The sequence below is a fragment of the Silurus meridionalis genome, chromosome 5 (genome assembly GCF_014805685.1).
Source record: "Silurus meridionalis isolate SWU-2019-XX chromosome 5, ASM1480568v1, whole genome shotgun sequence".
In the NCBI taxonomy this organism is placed as follows: Eukaryota; Metazoa; Chordata; class Actinopteri; order Siluriformes; family Siluridae; genus Silurus; species Silurus meridionalis.
In genome coordinates, this window is record NC_060888.1 from 21,952,524 (window position 1) to 21,972,578 (window position 20,055).

General features: G+C 37.2%; 3 protein-coding genes across 8 annotated transcripts; 1 reads left to right on the forward strand and 2 right to left on the reverse strand.

Annotated features, from left to right (window-relative positions):
- Nucleotides 1-371: 371 nt before the first annotated feature.
- On the forward strand, nt 372-8,106 carry nedd1 (NEDD1 gamma-tubulin ring complex targeting factor). 5 transcript variants are annotated; one of them, XM_046850462.1, is made up of 17 exons: nt 372-551; nt 1,256-1,400; nt 2,330-2,424; nt 2,528-2,644; nt 2,960-3,100; nt 3,951-4,180; nt 4,304-4,505; nt 4,659-4,827; nt 5,154-5,273; nt 5,359-5,406; nt 5,528-5,632; nt 5,787-5,831; nt 5,943-6,109; nt 6,305-6,482; nt 6,588-6,699; nt 7,307-7,373; nt 7,494-8,106. In XM_046850462.1, the coding sequence occupies exons 2-17, from the start codon at nt 1,265-1,267 to the stop codon at nt 7,596-7,598; spliced, it is 2,037 nt and encodes a 678-aa protein (XP_046706418.1). In that variant the 5' UTR covers nt 372-551; nt 1,256-1,264; the 3' UTR covers nt 7,599-8,106. The 5 variants fall into 5 exon arrangements, with proteins under 5 accessions (XP_046706418.1, XP_046706416.1, XP_046706417.1 ...); XM_046850460.1 differs by having other exon boundaries at nt 373-551; nt 6,579-6,699; XM_046850461.1 differs by having other exon boundaries at nt 373-551; nt 6,582-6,699.
- Nucleotides 8,107-9,033: 927 nt separating this feature from the next.
- Nucleotides 9,034-15,312, reverse strand: si:ch211-59o9.10 (uncharacterized protein LOC561841 homolog). Its single transcript, XM_046850511.1, has 11 exons — nt 15,161-15,312; nt 14,646-14,864; nt 11,623-11,677; nt 11,041-11,530; nt 10,810-10,940; nt 10,390-10,476; nt 10,177-10,279; nt 9,982-10,085; nt 9,752-9,873; nt 9,570-9,669; nt 9,034-9,480 (listed from the first exon to the last, which is right to left on the reverse strand). Exons 2-11 carry the CDS (start codon nt 14,819-14,821, stop codon nt 9,436-9,438), a joined length of 1,413 nt encoding a protein of 470 aa, XP_046706467.1. The 5' UTR covers nt 14,822-14,864; nt 15,161-15,312; the 3' UTR covers nt 9,034-9,435.
- Nucleotides 15,313-15,797: 485 nt separating this feature from the next.
- Nucleotides 15,798-19,553, reverse strand: sycp3 (synaptonemal complex protein 3). 2 transcript variants are annotated; one of them, XM_046850513.1, is made up of 9 exons: nt 19,444-19,553; nt 17,651-17,785; nt 17,381-17,459; nt 17,254-17,288; nt 17,037-17,154; nt 16,663-16,762; nt 16,340-16,438; nt 16,137-16,241; nt 15,798-16,050 (listed from the first exon to the last, which is right to left on the reverse strand). In XM_046850513.1, exons 2-9 carry the CDS (start codon nt 17,778-17,780, stop codon nt 15,997-15,999), a joined length of 720 nt encoding a protein of 239 aa, XP_046706469.1. In that variant the 5' UTR covers nt 17,781-17,785; nt 19,444-19,553; the 3' UTR covers nt 15,798-15,996. The 2 variants fall into 2 exon arrangements, with proteins under 2 accessions (XP_046706469.1, XP_046706468.1); XM_046850512.1 differs by having other exon boundaries at nt 17,037-17,175.
- Nucleotides 19,554-20,055: the final 502 nt, after the last annotated feature.

The window sequence follows — 20,055 nt, forward strand, 5'->3', positions numbered from 1 at the left end:
GAAACACTCAGCCTGTCATTTTACCAAGAAACAGGGTAGCAAAAAATTATCTGTTCTGAATACTTTTACTGCTGTGAAGTCTTCATTGTTATGATAACAATATACATTGTTGTATATTTGTATTAAATAAACTCTTCTAAAATATGTCATAATCTTAACCTATTCATGTAGCAGACAGAACTGATTTCTTCTCTGTTGATATTCAGCGATAATGCACACCTTCTGACCATTCTGGCCTCCCGTGGATTATTAAAAATGTAATGAATATGCAAGTTAGTATATGACGCTATCTGACTTGGTTTTTTTTTTTTTGGTTCTCTAAAAATTCATTAGCTACTTCTCCCTGAAAAGCGTTTGAAACACTGGCTGCACGGTTTGACCTTCGTGGGTTGCCGTAGTGGCGGTACCAGCCGAGTGTACAGTTTTTTCAAACTTGGGATATATAAATAAGTGCTGGGAATTAATAAAAATAACAATATTCGGGGTTTTCACAAAACAAAATCTGGCCTGTTGCATTAAAAAACGGAGGGACTTGGTTTGTAAACCTTACGGTGAGTAGTCAAAGTTATAGGAAAAACTTGCAAAATGTCAACAACTGCTTGCTAGCATAACCTTGTCGGTGGCTAATGTTTTCACGATAAACTTAAAAGTTTGTATTTCCGGTTAATTCATATGTGGCGTTTGACAAATGTTTAGCTTTCGCTTATATGTAGCGTTGTCTGCGCTGTTTAAAGTTGTGAGTTTGTTAAAAAGTTAGCTAGCTAGCCAAAATGCAAAGCTAATTAGCTTGCTAACTTTTATAGCTCGCTGGTTTATATTTGCAGGTTAACATCATTTTACCAAATCCAGTCTGTCCACGTAGGGTATATATAGTAAAATAACAATAATTATAAGGTTATCGTCTACATTTGGGAAAAATAAAGAAGCATTCTGGCTTCTTTATTATTAGTTTTATAATTAATAATAAGACCAGTAAAACTGACACAAAAGTATCCTTTTACTGTTTCTAATATTTGGGATTATTCTATATAGAATAACAACATTCTTATATTTCCATATTACCAAAAGTATAAAGGAGTTAATATAATGAGGAAAATGAGAAACCAAACTGTTTTTTGAAAGTCCCAGTGTTGGTGTATCAGGTTGTAAATTATTTATTGTGGCCCCTGTGAAAGCTGTAATTACACTACAAGACTCAAGTGTCACCAGCCTGTCTGACATATGCAGTGTATTTTCTGTTGCTTTTTCTACTAAGAGTGTTGCTATGGAGGAGGTGACGCGTTTGGTGTCATCAGGCGACTGCCTGAAGATCTGGGATTCCACCTCCATGAGCGTGGTGGAGCAGTTCAACCCTCACAGTGCCAGCCATCCACTAGCACAGGCCTGCTGGAGCAGCAGCAGTATCCTCCATATTCTTCTTCTTCCATATTAAGCCATTTTATTCAGGATATACAACCATTGAGTAAATGTAAAAGGCCTGGTTTACATTTGGATTCAGTTGTATTGAGTGGTGGAACATTCCCTAAACAGTGTGCAATTGACACTTTTGTAATTATGAAGTTTCTGACATAGAATTGTGCTGGTTTGTGTCACTAAATACACTAATGTTAATGTTAGAAACTGATGTTACTTGGAACAGCTTCAAAGCTTATCAATTACCTTAGCTTGTGTGGCTCTGCTTGGCAGATTACTCATAATTCACTACATTGTCCAATGGCAAGCTAGCTTATTAATGATGTAAGCATGTTCTTACACATTTTAAAGCAAAGTACACAGTAAAAAAAAAAGCACTATTTACAATTATATACCATACACAAACATACTGACATCTGGCCAACACCCCATACCTGGGCTTTCTGTCAACTGCTCCCACAAGATTTGAAATGCACAGTAGTATAGAAGGTCTCTGTCTGCTGTAGCATTAAGAATTGATTTAACAAGGTTGGTGTGGAAGAATGTGTGTCTTGCACAGATATACTGGAACACTGATTTAACCCCAGATCTTCTCATTTAACATCACTGTTTAAGTCTTACTTTTGGTTTGTGATAGATAGATAGATAGATAGATAGATAGATAGATAGATAGATAGATAGATAGATAGATAGATAGATAGATAGAACTTTATTGTCATTGCATTGTACAGGTACACAGCAACGAAATGCAGTTTGGCATCTACCAGAAGTGCAAAATGTAGCAATCGTGCAAAAGTGCAGATAAGGTGCATTATGTTATGGTTTCTGTAAAAAAAAAAATCTAATAAAAAAAAAATAGTTCATGAATCCATAATGAATTTGTAGACACCACTTTGTATGACTTGACAACAGTCAGATCAGTACATTGTCAGTGCCAGCAGTATAGGAGACAAGCTGGTAGTGACCAGCCTGAAGTCCTCACCAGTGCCAGTGATGGAGCTTGCAGAAGGGGTCAGTAGACAAGCTGCATTTCTGCACAAAGCACTAATAAAACCACTTTATAACCCTCTCAGCATTCTCATCTGTGCTGCATCTGTGGCTTTGTTTTGTTTAGAAAAAACAGACACGAGTTGCACTAAATTCAACATCACAGTTCTTGGTCAGTGGGGGACTAGATAACACGGTCAACATCTGGGACCTGAAAACAAAGAGATTACATCGCAGCCTCAAGGTATCTCGTTGTTAATTATCCATTAAAGTAGATATTTTACTGCGGGGTTGTCTGAATTAACCAGCTCTACTTTACAGATATGTTTAAATGTTTCTTGGTTTAACATTTGCATTGACCTGGGTTACAGTTACAGAAAACTGCAAGAAAAAAAAAAAATGTGTATATATATATATATATATATATATATATATATATATATATATATATATATATATAAAATATATATATAAAATATATACACACAGTATATATATATTAGTGTGTGTGTGTGTGTGTATATATATATATTAATTTATTTGTTCAACCATTTTTCAGGATCATAAGGAGGAAGTAACGTGTGTATCCTTCAATGGTGGTGATAGTTACATAGCATCTGGCTCCACCAGTGGAGACATCATTCTCCACAGCATTACTACCAATCTGTCCAGCAAAGCCTTTGGCCACGGGCCCAATGAGGTGGGTTTGTTGCTTTTTTAACAAAACCTGTATTTTCATGCCATGTTTTACCCTGTTCTATTATGTGATAAAACTGAAATATGTACACAGATCAGGTAGAACATTATGACCACCTGTCTAATATTGTGTTGATCCCCCCCCCTATTTTGCCAAAACAGTCCTAACCTGTTGAGCACTAACAGCAATTTTATCTACAGGAGCTCGTCTGTTGGATTAGACCACACAGGCCAGCCTTCACTCCCCAAGTAGCCGGTTCAACACTGTTCCTTCCTTGGGCTACTTTTGATAGATACTGACCACTGCAGATCGTGAACACCACACAAGACCTGCAGTTTTGGAGATGAAACTTGTGTTCACAATTTGGCCCTTGTCAAAATCTCTCAAATCCTTACGCTTGCCCATTTTTCCTGCTTCTAACACATCAACTTTGAGGACTAAATGTTTACTTGCCGCCTAATATATACCACCCACTAACAGGTGCCATGATGAAGAGATAATCAGTTTTATCTAGTTCACTATTAATAATGTTAAATTGTCTTAATGTTATGCCTGATCAGTGTGTATGAACTAATGGAAGACATTTTTGCTGTCTTATTGGGTATAATATAAGAATATTATTGGTGAATTTAGTTTGAGTAAGCTAAATTAAATAAATAACATGCATCATTTTTATGATTTAACACTTCTGTTTGTGCTTTTTTTTTAAGGATTTATATTAGACTTGTACAATTAGATTGAAATGTATTTAAAATTAAGATTATACTGTGAAGTAAAATGTTTGATTTAAAAATGCGTACAAATATACTAAACTTGGCAGAAATATAGTGAATAACATGTTTTCACTGTGTAGCCTATCCGTGACTTGAAGTACTCATTGATAAAGCGGTCTCTCTTGGGGAGTGTGTCAGACAGCGGCTCTGTGGTTCTGTGGGATGCCAATACACAGAAGGAGCTACACACGTTTGAAGGAGCACACAAAGCTCCTGCCTCAGGCCTGGCCTTTTCTCCAGCAAATGACTTGCTCTTTATTACAGTGGGACTGGATAAGAAGATTGTCTGTTATGACACTTCCAGCAAAGTGTAAGGCGCACACATTTTTTTTAGAGGTTGTTTTTAGATAATTGCTAGTTTAAAGCAAGATATGGCTTTTTTATAATATTACTTGAAATTCAGTTTGTGGGTTGTTGTTGTTTGTTTCTGCAGTATTTTCCGAAGTAAGCAGGTAGAGTCCCCACTTACAACTGTAGACTTCACTCCAGATGGAGCAGGGCTGGTAGTGGGCTCCACCCAAGGACGGATCTACATGTATGATCTGCGTAACCTAAGTGCTCCTGTCAAAACCACCATGGCTCACAAGACCTCAGTCACATGTATTCGCTTCCAGCACTCGAACACAAGACTAAAAGTATGTTTTGCATATGCTTTGTCTATATATATATATATATATATATATATATATATATATATATATATATATATATATATATATATATATGGTATTGTGCGGTAATAAAGAACAATGGCATTCTAATGTGCTATAAATTAACTTTCTCCTCAGACTAGTAAAACAGTCTCAGGCAAGACTACTACTTCGCAGTCTAACAAGCGGATCTCCGTAAAGCTGGGGCAGACCCAGCAGGGCGGTCCATCTACTCCGACTTCTTCAGTTCCTACTGTCCTAGAACAGCAGCCAGTAAGCCGAGGAGATGGACAAACTCACAACCTAGGTGAGGGTTCATTTCACTCAGCTGTCCTCAGTTTCTTTGAATGTATATAATTCATAACTTGTACAGCCTGGTTTGGAACATGGTCAGCTTTTGATTTGACAAATTCATGAGGTCAATGTGTGTGTGTGTGTGTGTGTGTGTGTGTGTGTGTGTGTGTGTGTGTGTGTGTGTGTGTGTGTGTGTGTGTGTGTGTGTATATGTATATGTGTGTGTTATATATATATATATATATATATTATATGGGATCATAGCATATTTGTGACAAATGTATTCAAATTTTAGAATTGCACACTAGTGTACTCTTCCTGCGCTGTGGGTGTGTTTAGGGAGTGGAGGAGGTCCTGAGGTGCCATCCAGAGATGCTGAAGGCCAGCAGAGTTTGGATAAGTTTAACAGTGTCGGTCGAAACAGTCTGAGCCTGGATATTTTCTCACCTGTAACCGATGGTATGTGCTTACTTTATTTATTATACAGTTGCTGTGGATTTTACTTTTACTTTGCACTACAGTTTTATTTTTTTGCCTCACTCAGGGTTTAAGACACATGGCTTAATTGGTGATACTCCAACTTCAAGAAATGGTGTGTACTTAGTGATACTTTAGACATAGGAAGTACCTATGCCATTCTATTGGTCAAAAATTGCAGCACTGCTTATTGCTTTTTGTCTGATGGGTATATCTGTTTTTCAATGTACCACTAGGGGGCAGTGCTGATGTCTTTTTCAGAGAACCTGAGGGGCAACACAGTTCAGACAAGTTTAGGGTGGGTCGCAACAGCCTGGACATTTTCTCTCCTGTCCGAGATGGTGAGAGGATTTTCCTTCTTAGGTGTTATTTATTATATTTCAGAAAATGTTTCCTTGCTTTCTCAAATATAAGTAACTGCAATAATCTGCTATTTTTTAAGAATTATTATAATTTTTTTTTTTTTTTTACGTATTTTTAACTCATTAATTCTAGATTATAAAGGTCACAGGCTCAGTGATGCCTCAAGTGTAAAGAAAGGTGAGCTTTTATTGTTTGCATTTGACTGAAGTTATTGATAAAATTCTTTTTGTATTAGTACAAGCATTTGTTCAGTTCTTTACTTGTTTGATATTGTTTCTTGTATTAAAGATTTAGATTTCTTACCTCAGCACGGTTCAGCTCAGCGCAAGAACCCACTGGGTACACCTGGTGCTCGCTGTTATAGTCCTCTGACTGCTGTCCACACACCACCTGCAATCAAAGAGGAGGATACAGTGATCACATCACCTACGCATACGGACACACAAAGCAATATGGTCAGTTACTGTCATTTCATTATGTGTTTAGGAGACAACCCTAATGCTTGAATGACTACTAAATGTTTTGTAGCTATAATGTACTGTTACTTTAACAATATAAGGAATATAAAGTGGTATAAAAACCTATACATAAAATGTATAGGTATATATTTTTTTATATTTCTGATATTAACATTTTGGCATGATGGACAGGTAAAGAAGAGTAATTATCTGAGGCAAAATGTTCTGAATACACTTCCTGCTTCTCAGAGTACACACATGCAATCAGTGCCTTCATTCAACACTCCTGAGGCAAGTCAAAGGAGAGAATTGTCAACCCAGCTCAACTATGATTCGCCAGTAAGTTGCAGTCAACCTGTAGCTGAACCAGGTATGTAAACAGGACATAGAATACACCTGATCAAATGAATACTTGTATGTAAATGTATGATTGCAGGGTCACAAAAAGTTGTGTTTCTGTTTCTAGCAGCAGCAGCACCAGCAGCAGTAGCAGGTGCATCGGGTGCTGTCAGTAGTGAAGCACCACTCACCTCTGTCCAGATGAATTTTGTGCGCAACATGATCCATGAAGCTCTGGAAGATTTCAGGTACATCGTTTTGAAATATTTACACACACACTTCTATTTACTCGTCTCTAAGGAAAAACTGTTAAATTCGTAATGTTACCTACAGTATAGTACATTATTTTTGCATTGTTATGTTGGTAAACTCAAGTTAACAAAAACATTCTGATCCCACTCCGAAGTCAGTTTATACTTCCAGGGCTTTATTACCAAGTTGTGGAACCTTTTTTTTTTTTTTTTGGTAATAATTAGTACACTATAGTCAATTAGGTAGTTACACAGAGCACAGGGAAGAAAGAGTAAACTTTTCTGTTCAATTTTCAACTTTATTTTAGGAATAAAGCCATTTTATGAGTTGCATGCGTCTTGTATAGGAATGGACATATCATGGCACCTGAGATGAGAATTTCATGCAAATAAACCTGTACCTTACATTTACTTTTGTAAAAGAACAGCTATTCTTATATTATATTATGTTAGCTTAGTCATTTTGCAATCCCGGTAACCAGAATCTGAGACTAAGTAACACATTTTACTTCCTGGTGGCTAGTTTATCAATCCAAGGTGTCAGTCTGAAGACCTCTCCAAACTTTCTCAGATCAGCTAAACAGCTTTGTAATCTTTTTTTTAGAGACACATGCCACAGAGATATTATCAATCTGCAAGTTGAAATGGTGCGGCAGTTCTATATTCAGCTGGTAAGTATTACCTGCAAGGCACAATTGTTTTTGTCATCCTTTTTTTTTTTTTTTTTTTTTTTGCCATACTGACCATACTGTCATGCAACTCTATTAATATGGCGATTCTTGCTATTTCAGAATGAAATCCATGGGCTCATTGAGCGGTACTCTATAAATGACAGTCTTGTGGAAGAGATTGAGAAGCTGAAGGAAGAAAACAAACGACTCAGAGCAAATTACTAAAAAAAGAATGTGGCTACCCGTCTGACAGACAGTAGAGTGACTCCTTTGTGCTCAGCACAGGTTTAGGCCCAGGATGTGTGGTAGCATTACAGCACTGTCTTAGGTGAGGAACGACAGGGGTTCTGCTTTCCAGCTGATGCCTGAAGTATGCACTCATGTCCGGAGGACCAGCGTTGCCTGCTCTATTTATCACCAGCATATTTTTAAGGTTACACCATGAATGTACCTTAAAATAAGAGAGATTATTTGTAAGCTTCTCTCTCCATTTCTGTGCATTTTTGTGCATAATTTGCAATAAAATATTGCCATATAAGAGGGCATGTTTGTAGTAGATAACCTAGGTAGGGATGACTTTATAACCATAATAGTGACTTTATACTAAATTAGACAAATACAAACTGCAACATCAGGAAATCAATAACCTGGTCTGTTTATAGTGCCTACAATGGAATTTTGCAGGAGTCATTAAATTTGTATCTTGAATAAATTATTGCATTGAACTACCACAGAATGTTGATTGGGTCACAATTAATTGCTCATTGTTAATTTTTGATCAGCATGTTATTTGATAAAAGTAATTTGTCTGATTTTTCCTGTCCTAGATTGGTGTAGGACATAAAAAGCACAACTGAAACTGCTTAGAATTAAAATCATTTAAGAGAATATGCATTAAGCTTGTCATATTTAGTCTCTCTTTTGGGAGCCATGGGCTTCAGTGTTTGCTATATTAGTGGCAGCTCTACATATGAACATCAAATGTCTTGACTAACTAAATACACAGTGGTGTGAAAAAGTGTTTGCTCCTTCCTGATTCCTTTGCATGTTTATCACACTTTAATGTTTCAGATCATCAAACTAATTTACATATTAGTAAAAGATAAGTGAACACAACATGCAGTTTTTTAAATTGAGGGAAAACAAAATCCAAAACTACATGGTCCTGTGTGAAAAAGTGTTTGCCCCAAACCTAATAACTGGTTCTGCCACCCTTAGCAGTAACAACTGCAATCAAGTGTTTGCGATAACTTACAATGAGTCTGTTACAGGGCTCTGGAGGGATTTTGATCCACTCATGTATGCAGAATTGTTGTAATTCAGCCACATTGGAGGGTTTTCAAGCATTACCCACCTTTTTAAGGTCATGCCACAGCATCTCAATAGGATTTAGGTCAGGATTTTGACTAGGCCACTCCAAAGTCTTCATTTTGTTTTTCTTCAGCCATTCAGAGGTGGACTTGCTGGGGTGTTTTGGATCATTGTCCTGCTGCAGAACCCAAGTTCTTTACAGCTTGAGGTCACAAACAAATGGCCAGACATTCTCTTTCAGGATTTTTTGATAAACAGTTAAATTCATGGTTCCATTTATCACAACAAGGCAATAAGAAAAAACACTGTATCTAAGAGGAAATGAAATAATGAAACTGATGCAAAGGGGTTAAAAGTACAAGGTACCAGTGCTGGAGGTATTTTAATTAGGATAAAAGTAAAAAGCAACAGCAATATTTATAAAACCTTTTTACTAGATGAAGTTACCATTAAGCACCAATAATTATGTGGCAATTGACAATGTCCAAGCCAGCCTAAGAAAAAAAATCATTTTATTTAAAAAAAAAAACCCAAATGCACAGTAGTACATTCTAACAGTAAACCTGGATGTATTGGATGCATTGAATGTATTTCATTCGGATAATTTGTTGGTCAATCCGTTACATTAGTTTTTCTTATTTTTAAGAAAAATACATTTCTGAGGCACGTGTAAATTAAAATTGCATGCATACAATACATATTGTGTAGTCTTGTGTTATGAGGTAGAGAAGCAGTCCTGAGATCATGTGCACTATGTTGATACATCTGCCCTGCAGATAGGACAGGTGGCATTCTCCTGAGAAACAAACAAGAAATGTGTGCACATTACAATCATAATATCGGATAGAAAATACAAGGTTGTATTAAAAGTGTCCAATAACTCACTTTCAACCAGCGGTCAATGCACTTCACATGGTAGTCATGGAAGCACGGCAACATTCGCAGCTTCTCTCCTTTCTTGTAGTCAGAGAAACAGATTTGGCATCTGGGCACACAGAAATGAAACATTACCAACAATAACTGAATACAAGACCCTATAAAAAAGAAAATGTGATTTTGGCACTTACTCTGTCTTGCCTGCACTGTGTGCTGGATCATAAGCTTTTGCAGGGAGTCTTTCAATCTCAACTTTAGTGAGGGTTTTCTTGCCCATCACAGATCCCTGGATCTCCTCAAGTGCCAGAAGAGCCTAAAGACAAATCCACAAGATAAAATAGTCAAAAGGAAAAAACAGCTGCTGAAAGAATTGGGAAAGCTACTTGATGCATTCATAATTATTTGCACTATAAACGCATACCTCATAGTTATTTCCCTGGCTGTCATCAAGCATGTCTAAAGACACGTGTGGACCGTTTCTGTGGCGAGAGCTGCGACCTCCCCGAGTCTGTCTTGTTTGTCTGCCTGATCAATCAATCACATTCACAGCATCAACAAGGAATGCTGACATGTCAAACAATGGTTTTACAATCTTTGGAAAAAAACCACGACTCACTGGGCTGCTCCACAACCATGGCCTGCTGCAGCTCTGAGAATGATGATGAGTGTATCATGGAGGCCCAGGGAGAGATCCAGCTCAGACCTACATAGGAATTAAACTTAAGAAGGTACAAGTAAAATCAAAAGTTAGAACTTTTAATAACAAAAATATTAACTATGCAATGATATGTAAACAGTATTTATGAAAGATGTGTTTAATAAAACTAACTGGGAGGTTTCGTGGAGGTCTGTTGGGTGAGGTGGTCTGTAATCGATTTTGCTCCTGATTAAACTGTTCCTCTCTATCAAATTGCTCCTGCAAGAAAAGAAAAAAAATTCAATATACAAAAGAAAGTGTGAATAGGTATAGAGCACCTCTCGAAAGTTTAGAAATGTTTGTGTTTTGATCATTTTTGAGATATATGCTCTTTTTGTTTATATGCATCAAAATAGGTAAAGACCTAAAAAAAAAAAACCACAAGAATTGGACAGTGAATTACTGGAAGAAAGTTCTGAGGAGAACAGGAGAGAAGATAATAGAGTGCCTCATATGTCTAACGTGGAGGGGGAAGCCTAATGGCATTGGCATTGTTTTGGATGAAAAGAAAAAGTTCTAGTCTTTTAAAATAAATTAGGATAACAGCATTACCTGGAGGCTTCTAGCAAACGCCTCGTCTTCAGCCATTTGAATAGAGCGAACAGTAGCCTCAACCACCATATCATCATCATCATCATCTATGACAACAATCTCCTCTTGAATGCAAGATCCTCTTTCTGTGTCTGTGGTCAACAGAATAGAGAAAGAATCAGAAGACTTGAATTCATGTCCATTACTTTAGAAAACTGCTGAACCCATTCAAAAACAAATCATGAGTCTTACCTGTAGTGTGCAAGTGTGTTTCCACTGCTCCATGCGAAAGTGTTGTTGATGTACACCTAGAGGACCCATGACTGTTAAAGGTTGATGTCTTTTTTGCTCTCCGTTCCTTATTGCATTTATTAAGTATTTTTTGCTCAGAGGCACGACCACAGGGAGAAGTCTTGCGTGAGCAAATATGACCAGCAGCAGAAGCAGCTCCCAGTACAGATCGTTCAGGAGCTGAACTAGAACGTGAAAAGGCAGAAGTGGAAGAGGAAGAAACAGTGGACTGTGAGGGGCGTGGAGACTCCAGCCACGTCATTTCAGATAAAAGAGATGAGGCAGGAACAAATCCTCTTCCAATTCCAGTTTGTACATCATGTACACCTCCTATGGGCTCTTGTAATCTTCTTCGTTTTAGTGTCCTTTGAGAGCAAGGGGTTGTGTTGAGGTATCCGGGAATCATGTCCCCTCTCTGTGAACTTTTGCCATCTGCACCAAATAGTGTAGCCTAGGGATTAAAGCCACCATGAGAAATATTCTTTACATTTGCTAAAACGTCTTTACAAAAAATAAAGGGATTTGAACAAAAGCTGTCTTTACCCCACTGTAACTGTCTGCGACTTGGGAATGCCTTTTTCTTTGAAAATTGAGAGGGCTGAAAAGCAGAAACAGACAAAAAACAGATATCTGAGTGTACTTAATAGATTAACGATCATAAAACTCATACATACAGTGAGGAAAATAAGTATTTGAACACCCTGCTATTTTGCAAGTTCTCCCACTTAGAAATCATGTAGGGGTCTGAAATTGTCATCGTAGGTGCATGTCCACTGTGAGAGACATAATCTAAAAAAAAAAAAAAATCCAGAAATCCCAATATATGATTTTTAAACTATTTATTTGTATGATACAGCTGCAAATAAGTATTTGAACACCTGTCTATCAGCTAGAATTCTGACCCTTAAAGACCTGTTAGTCTGCCTTTAAAATGTCCACCTCCCCTACATTTATTATCCTAAATTAGATGCACCTGTTTGAGGTCGTTAGCTGCATAAAGACAACTGTCCACCCCATACTATCAGTAAGAATCCAACTACTAACATGGCCAAGACCAAAGAGCTGTCCAAAGACACTAGAGACAAAATTGTACACCTCCACAAGGCTGGAAAGGGCTACAGGGAAATTGCCAAGCAGCTTGGTGAAAAAAGGTCCACTGTTGGAGCAATCATTAGAAAATGGAAGAAGCTAAACATCACTGTCAATCTCCCTCGGACTGGGGCTCTATGCAAGATCTCACCTCGTGGGGTCTCAATGATCCTAAGGAAGGTGAGAAATCAGCCCAGAACTACACGGGAGGAGCTGGTCAATGACCTGAAAAGAGCTGAGACCACTGTTTCCAAGGTTACTGTTAGTAATATACTAAGACGTCATGGTTTGAAATCATGCATGGCACGGAAGGTTCCCCTGCTTAAACCAGCACATGTCCAGGCACGTCTTAAGTTTGCCAATGACCATTTGGATGATCCAGAGGAGCATGGGAGAAAGTCATGTGGTCAGATGAGACCAAAATAGAACTTTTGGGTCATAATTCCACTAAACGTGTTTGGAGGAAGAAGAATGATGAGTACCATCCCAAGAACACCATCCCTACTGTGAAGCATGGGGGTGGTAGCATCATGCTTTGGGGGTGTTTTTCTGCACATGGGACAGGGCGACTGCACTGTATTAAGAAGAGGATGACTGGGGCCATGTATTGCAAGATTCTGGGGAACAACCTCCTTCCCTCAGTTACAGCATTGAAGATGGGTCGAGGCTGGGTCTGACAATGACCCGAAACACACAGCCAGGATAACCAAGGAGTGGCTCTGTAAGAAGCATATTAAGGTTCTGGCGTAGCCTAGCCAGTCTCCAGACCTAAACCCAATAGAGAATCTTTGGAGGTAGCTCAAACTCCGTGTTTCTCAGTAACAAGCCAGAAACCTGACTGATCTAGAGAAGATCTGTGTGGAGGAGTGGGCCAAAATCCCTCCTGCAGTGTGTGCAAACCTGGTGAAAAACTACAGGAAACGTTTGACCTCTGTAATTGCAAACAAAAGCTACAGTACCAAATATTAACATTGACTTTCTCAGGTGTTCAAATACTTATTTTAAATCTTCTTCTTCTTCTTCTTCTTCGGCTGCTCCTATTAGGGGTCGCCACAGTGGATCATCCGTCTCCATTCCACCCTGTCCTCTACATCTGCCTCTTTTACACCAACTACCTGCATGTCTTCCCTCACCACATCCATGAACCTCCTCCTTGGCCTCCCTCTTTTCCTCCTACCTGGTGGCTCCATCCTCAGCATTCTTCTACCAATATAATTCATGTCCCTCCTCTGCACATGTCCAAATCATCTCAATCTCGCCTCCCTCACCTTGTCACCAAAACATCCTACATGCGCTGTCCCTCTAATAAACTCATTTCTAATCTTATCCATCGTCGTCACTCCCAACGAAAACCTCAACATCTTCAGCTCTGCTACCTCCAGCTCCACCTCCTGTCTTTTACTCAATGCCACTGTCTCTAATCCATACAACATCGCAGGTCTCACCACAGACCTTTCCCTTTCATTTTTGCAGATACCCTACTATCACAAATCAGCTGTATCATACAAATAAATAGTTAAAAAATCACACATTGTGATTTCTGGATTTTATTTTTTTTAGATTATGTCTCTCACAGTGGACATGCACCTACGATGACAATTTCAGACCCCTCCATGATTTCTAAGTGGGAGAACTTGCAAAATAGCAGGGTGTTCAAATACTTATTTTCCTCACTGTAGCTATAGACAAAAAGAAGTGGAACGTAGATTTCTGAAGTACAGCACTGTATGGTTACTGGTCAGGTCCCCCTGTATTTTACCCGTTTCTTAACTATACCTGTTAATGTAATTGAAATTCTCTGGAGGATATCAGGTGGTTACAAATTATATTGTGTGTCAAGCTGGAATTAATAATAAACAGCACCAGCAATAAGTAAAAGTTGTTATTCAGTCAAAGACAAAGCTGGCAACCCACTTGCACTTTCCAGGTCTTAACTGTACTCGTAAGTAAAGACTCTTATAATTCTTGAACATCTGGTACCTAGATGGGAGATTACATTCCCCAAACATAAAAATTACATTATTTATCCATGTTATTTGATACTGATGGATGCAATTTGAAGATTTTGTGATTATTGCATTTGACAGAGCAATGATTTCTCGTCTTGTCCGTTCAGTGCTGTTGGCCATGATCCCAATTTAGTACTTGGCTGAAGTATTGGTCACACGAAATGGAGGAGAGAAGAAAAAAAAACAACTGAATTTTTAGTTTCGGCACCCATTGTACTTTGTTGTATGTCTGTGAACTGGCTGTTCTAACATTAACATTTTTCTTTGGGATTAATAAAGTACTCTATCTCTCTATCTAGCTATCTAGTATACAGCATTGCCTTGTAAAAAACAAATAGGTACCTTAGGTAGATAGGTAGATACCTTTCAAACTCTGACCCACATAATAAACCAGATAAAATAATATAAACAGTCTCAGAGGAATGTGTAATACACCATAATCTGTTTCAGCCTGAACCTCTATAGTACCTTTCTGGAGTTTCTGGAACGATCACGTTGGAAAAATCATAAGAGGATCTTCGGTCATCAAAAGGCAGTTCACTGTCACTCAGTAGACAAGCTTCATTTAGATGTTCGCTGGTTTCATCTTCATCCAGGCTGAAGAAAGGGCTGCTAGGCCTCGAATCTTTCAGTGTGCTCTCCATACGTCCTGCTTTTTGGTTATGGCTCCTCGGCTGTAGTTTGTGTCTGCAGAAAATGAAACATTAACGTTTCAAGACAAAACAGTGAAGCTTGCTAGCTTGGCTATAAGTCAGGATAAATGCTGGCGTGCTAGAAAGCCTATGAACTGAGTCTGGTCGCTAAACAGCGATGGGTAAGTAGTCAGCTCTAGCATGTAATTTAAAACAATGCGATGAAAGGCGATGTAGTTAGCTAGTCGGTTAGCCAGCAGTGTCTTACACTGAGACTACATTCAGGCTCTGAAATGATCACCTCTTCAATGGCTCTAGATCAATTAAATATCAGAATTAAAGTGCACTTACCATGTGTACAGCGCATAACCCGAATATAAACGCGTTTATTTTAGTTGTTTTACCACCCGCTTGATTATTATAGGAATAAAAAACAAATACCGCCGTGCAAAAGCACTTCCGCTTACGTAATTTCCTCTGGTGTGTTCCGTTTCACTGAAATTTCCCTAAAAATCTAAATTGCTCAACGAGGTAGATACAGTAATTGCACCATATGCATTTAAATAATAAAGAAAAATAAACTGATAAAACCTCCTATGCCATTTTGTAACTTTCTTTAATTATTTAACTGTTCAAATTATTTGGAGAACCAAATTGAAAACAGTGATATGAAGAAAACATGAAACATTAAATTTTTTATAGAGTTATGGAGATGGATCTAACAAATAAATGGAGGCTACTACTCCCCTGCAAAATATGATTATTCCTGATACTGTGCAACCACAACGTTCTGCAAAACCCAGTAAACATGAATAACCCCAAAATTGCAAATCCAACATTTTACATAAACATTTTCACACCAGCTTGAGGGTTTACAGTGCAAAAAGATGCTTTTCATAAAGTTAAGTAGAAAGAAATGCATTTGTAAAACTGTTTGCTTGTGGTGGGAATCCTGCTTGATAAATATACAAAAAAGTATAAACGCATATCAACATCAAAATATTCTTTATTTGAGAACAATCTGCCAAAATTTCTACATAAATCATTGGTTTAAAAAAAAAAAAAAGGAACACAATCTGTCATTTTCATACATTCGGATAATTGCATTCATTCATATGCTCAACATTTTTAAGAACTACATAAGCAATAAATATTTCTTCTGAATGAACAATTAAATACATCAGACTTCAAAACAGCATGGACTGGAGGGACTTCCTCACTGTGGCCATCTCTTGTTGTTGCTATAACATAGATGCAGAACAGAATTAGCATTGTAAAATTGTCTATAGATAGGAAAAACCCAGAGATTGTGTGTAAGTGTACTCACTGTGTCCATCATTATCTTTTTCTGAAGCAGAGCCATCTCCTTTTTCAGCTCCATCTGTGCTCCTTGGAGAAAAGCCTCATGACTCTTTTCCATCTCGTCCATGTTCTGTTGGAAAACACAGAAACATCTCCAGTAATAAAAAACAAATTAAAAAAACATCTAAACAATAGGCACGTTCTCGGAACTGATATGAAGTGTCATACCTTGATGAACTGCTCATACAGCTCTTTGATGGTTTTCATTTTTTGACTCTGCACAACCCGAGCCTGTTGGAAGAACTTCTGCTGCTGTTGAAACAAATTCTACACACACAACAGAGATTTATACACAGCGTATTATTCTAAATTAATTTACCATGCACTGTAATGTACATATACTGTATTGTAATGTCACCGCTATCATTATCACGGAAAAGAAAGTACTCTGTTTGTCTAGCTAAAAAAAAATAAAATACTCTCACTAAACATTTAAAAAACTTTTATTCAAACTGTGTTTTTTTTTTAGGTTGTGTTCAGGAAGCACTAACATTTAGTTTCTCCTCTTGCTCCTCGGATTTCTGAACATCGATCTCCCACTGCCGCAGCACAGATAGCACTTGCTGTGAGTATTCCTGTGTCAGCTTCTGCCTGTGGTGGCAAATAAATATCTAAAAACCTCCACAATGGGTAATTAACACAGAAAAGAACTGACTTCTCATCCATAGAAAGGTCTTAATGCTGGTAACTGTCATGGAACATCCAGAGCCTAATCTTATAGGTGGAAACAAATTCACAAATAAGCTTTAATGCACAAAAGCATAATACAATAAAAGCACAGTATAGGGATACACTGCCATTCTTATTTGCATGAACACTAGAAATAAAGTATATTTAAAAATGCTGAGGTTTTATGCACATGTACCTCTGGCTATGCTGAGTTTTCCACAGCTGTTCTATTTTCTGGTTGCTGCCTTTCAGAGAACTTTTGGTGAAAGCTTCCAGACGTTTCCTCTTAGCCTGCATCGCCTTGCTGATGTCAGCTGCATCAACAGTCAAAAACACTAGTCACAAATTCATTACTATAATGTATAACTACAGCACAACACAAAAAAGCGGATTTTCACTGCAAACGGCCTCACCTCCAAACTTTTCTAACATTGTCTGAACTTCATTCCTGTGGAAAAAAAAACATGCGTGTATGTGTGCATCAGCAAACTTTCCAACCAATGACGTAGCTACATTACTAATAGACAATAATTAACTCACCCTGCGCCTACAGTTAAGTCTTCTCCCTCAAATGTACTAGCAGATCTTTTCTTGGCTGACTTATCGATAATGTGAGTTTCTATAATCAAAATTATAATTGGATGAAATTATTAGGATTTAATGCTACTGAAATTTACTGTTGCTGTATACATATATCTGACAGATACTAAAACAAACATAGCATTATAACAGCTATACTTATTATTTTGCATTAGTATACAGCTTAATTAAATGTCATGTAATTAAAACTTAAAGACAAATACATCGCACCTCCTCTTGCCTCATCCTCAGAGCCACTCAGACATTTCTTTTCATCCTCTATATTAAAGTCAAAAGCCTGAAGGTGTGAAGAGTCTGATGGTTTGAGCTTTTTGTTCTGTTTTTTTCCTGCTGATGCCATTTTTTCTAAAAATAAATAAATAATAATAATACACAAGTTTATTGTTAGAATTATGCTTAGACTGTCAGCTAGTTACAACGAATAACATAGCTTAATATGAGGTGAATTTCATTAGGGAGATTTAACCCTAACCCAAATATCATTACACATTTAAATGCACAAAATAATTTGAACCTTTTATTACTTGCAAATTATCTCAGAGAGATTCAGCAATGCTACCTCTTGACTTAAGTCTCTCTCTCTCGCCCACACACCCACCTACTATTCTCTACAAAACAGATCAGTGTCCAAAGCTTCAATTGTCATGCTAAAACCACAATCAAAGGTATAGTGTGTAACATCTTGTAGCTCACTAACAAACTATGCAGAGTCTTTGCAATAGATCAGCAAAACAGTGTTAATAACTGCACTAAATTCTGTACTTTTTATCCAAACCCCACTGGATTCCTCATTACATGAAACAACATGGTTCAGAAAAAAGTCAGAAAAAAGTTATCGCACCTGTTTCTTTTTTTTAGGGGCCTTGTGTTGAGAAATTGTTAAGATTTCTCCTTCTCTTAAACACCACTTTATACTTGCTGGCAATGTGACAAAAGCCAGGAAGACAAGCGCTTACACTTTAGAACCAGTTACCATAATGCCACCAGAATCACTCAACACATCTGAGAAATTCAGTATAAACATATGTATATAGGTTTCATTCACCTTAACTAAGCTGCTTCGAGACAATGTCTGTTGTGAAAAGCACTATAGAAATAAACTTGACTTGACTTTCAGGGTGGAGGTTTCATTTAGATTTTGAGCCACCCAGATGATGATGAGTTCTCTTCTGAGTCTGGTTCCTCTCAAGATTTCTTCCTCATTCCATCTCAGAGATTTTTTGCCACTGTCACAAATGGCTTACTCATTAAGCATAAACTTATAAGCACTAATATGTAAATTCATATTTTATAACCTCTTTACGTAAAGCTGCATAGAGACTAGATCTGTTGTTAAAATAGACACAAATAAAACTGAATAGAATTTGAATATTATATTAATTCATTATTTGCATGATTTTGATTTTGCATTGTTTGATAAGCCCAGACAGGTAACATCAACATTGTCCTTACACTTCAGATACATTTGCTTCATCACTTCCATTGATGACCAAGCTACAATATAGCCCTCTCCATGGACTTTATAAAAGTGTTGGGAATGGGCTGTGGACATTTTATGTACTTTGTGATGATTTTTTTTTGTTCTACACGAAATCTGACCATCCAAATATGCATTCTGATCGATTTAATTAACTAATAGCTTTAAAGGAAAATCCCATTGATGAATGTGTGACTTAAAAACTGAGTATATAATAAATCTCTATGTGGCTTTTACATCATAAAGTGTAATTATTTTTAAGTGTTATTTTTAAAATAAGATTTTTATTTATTTTTTTTTACAATATTTTTATCACCCACACCAGTTAAAATTTAACCCACGACAGGAAAATATCACTGTACTAATTTAACAGTGTTAAGTATTATTCACTACGTTAGGAAGCTAAATGGCAAATAAATTAATTGTATTTAGCGAATAATACAAACTATTGTGCCGACAGCTCGTTTAACCCATTCTTCTTTATTTAAAATTAGTCATCGAAATTGTTTGCAGATGTCTGACTTACAGTTGATGATTTTCACCTCAGACTGCTCTGTGTGGAAAGTGAGCTTTCGCGCCTACACCTGTTTAACCTCTTGTTGCCAGGTCCTCTATTACCGGTATTATCGTTTAATAGGAACTCGGTTTCCAAAATTAGTCGTATGTTGCTTTACATAAATGTGCGTTGTGTAATTTTTTGCTTATTGCATTTCCGTTATTTATAACAACAGCTTAACACATTTCTAACAATGTCTTTATATTGCATATCTGGCAACGCAGCTCATTTGGAGTACATTTATATAAGTCCACCACAGGACTGTATTCTGCCAGTGGTTACAAAATCCGGGTTCCCTTCTAAGTCTGGTTCCTCTCTAGGTTCCTTCCTCTTATCATTTCAATAATGTTTTTTTTTTCTTGTAGCCCCTTTTTTCCTCTTCCCCTGACTTGCTCATTAGGGATAGACTTATTAGGGATACCTTCACATTGATTGATTTGTAAAAAAAAAACAACTCTATATGCATAATATCCGTTAATATATATCATATAATATATTATTAATATATAATATCCACATTGTAAATGTCTGTAAAGCTTCTTTGGCACAATGCCTATTGTTAAAAGCGCTACACAAACAAAA

Bases quoted from the DNA above. Each gene is read 5' to 3' on its own strand.
- si:ch211-59o9.10 (XM_046850511.1), bottom strand. From the start codon at position 14,821: ATGGAGAGCACACTGAAAGATTCGAGGCCTAGCAGCCCTTTCTTCAGC. The intron at 9,874-9,981 runs GTATGCGTTTAT...ATTTGTCTTTAG, and splicing joins GCCAGGGAAATAACTATGAG to GCTCTTCTGGCACTTGAGGA. The intron at 9,481-9,569 runs GTGAGTTATTGG...TTTGTTTCTCAG, and splicing joins GCATTGACCGCTGGTTGAAA to GAGAATGCCACCTGTCCTAT.
- nedd1 (XM_046850460.1), top strand. From the start codon at position 1,265: ATGGAGGAGGTGACGCGTTTGGTGTCATCAGGCGACTGCCTGAAGATC. The intron at 1,401-2,329 runs GTATCCTCCATA...GACAACAGTCAG, and splicing joins GGCCTGCTGGAGCAGCAGCA to ATCAGTACATTGTCAGTGCC. The intron at 3,101-3,950 runs GTGGGTTTGTTG...TTCACTGTGTAG, and splicing joins TTGGCCACGGGCCCAATGAG to CCTATCCGTGACTTGAAGTA.
- sycp3 (XM_046850512.1), bottom strand. From the start codon at position 17,780: ATGGCATCAGCAGGAAAAAAACAGAACAAAAAGCTCAAACCATCAGAC. The intron at 16,439-16,662 runs GTTAGTGCTTCC...TTGTGTGTGTAG, and splicing joins AGCAAGAGGAGAAACTAAAT to AATTTGTTTCAACAGCAGCA. The intron at 16,051-16,136 runs GTGAGTACACTT...TCTATGTTATAG, and splicing joins AAAAGATAATGATGGACACA to CAACAACAAGAGATGGCCAC.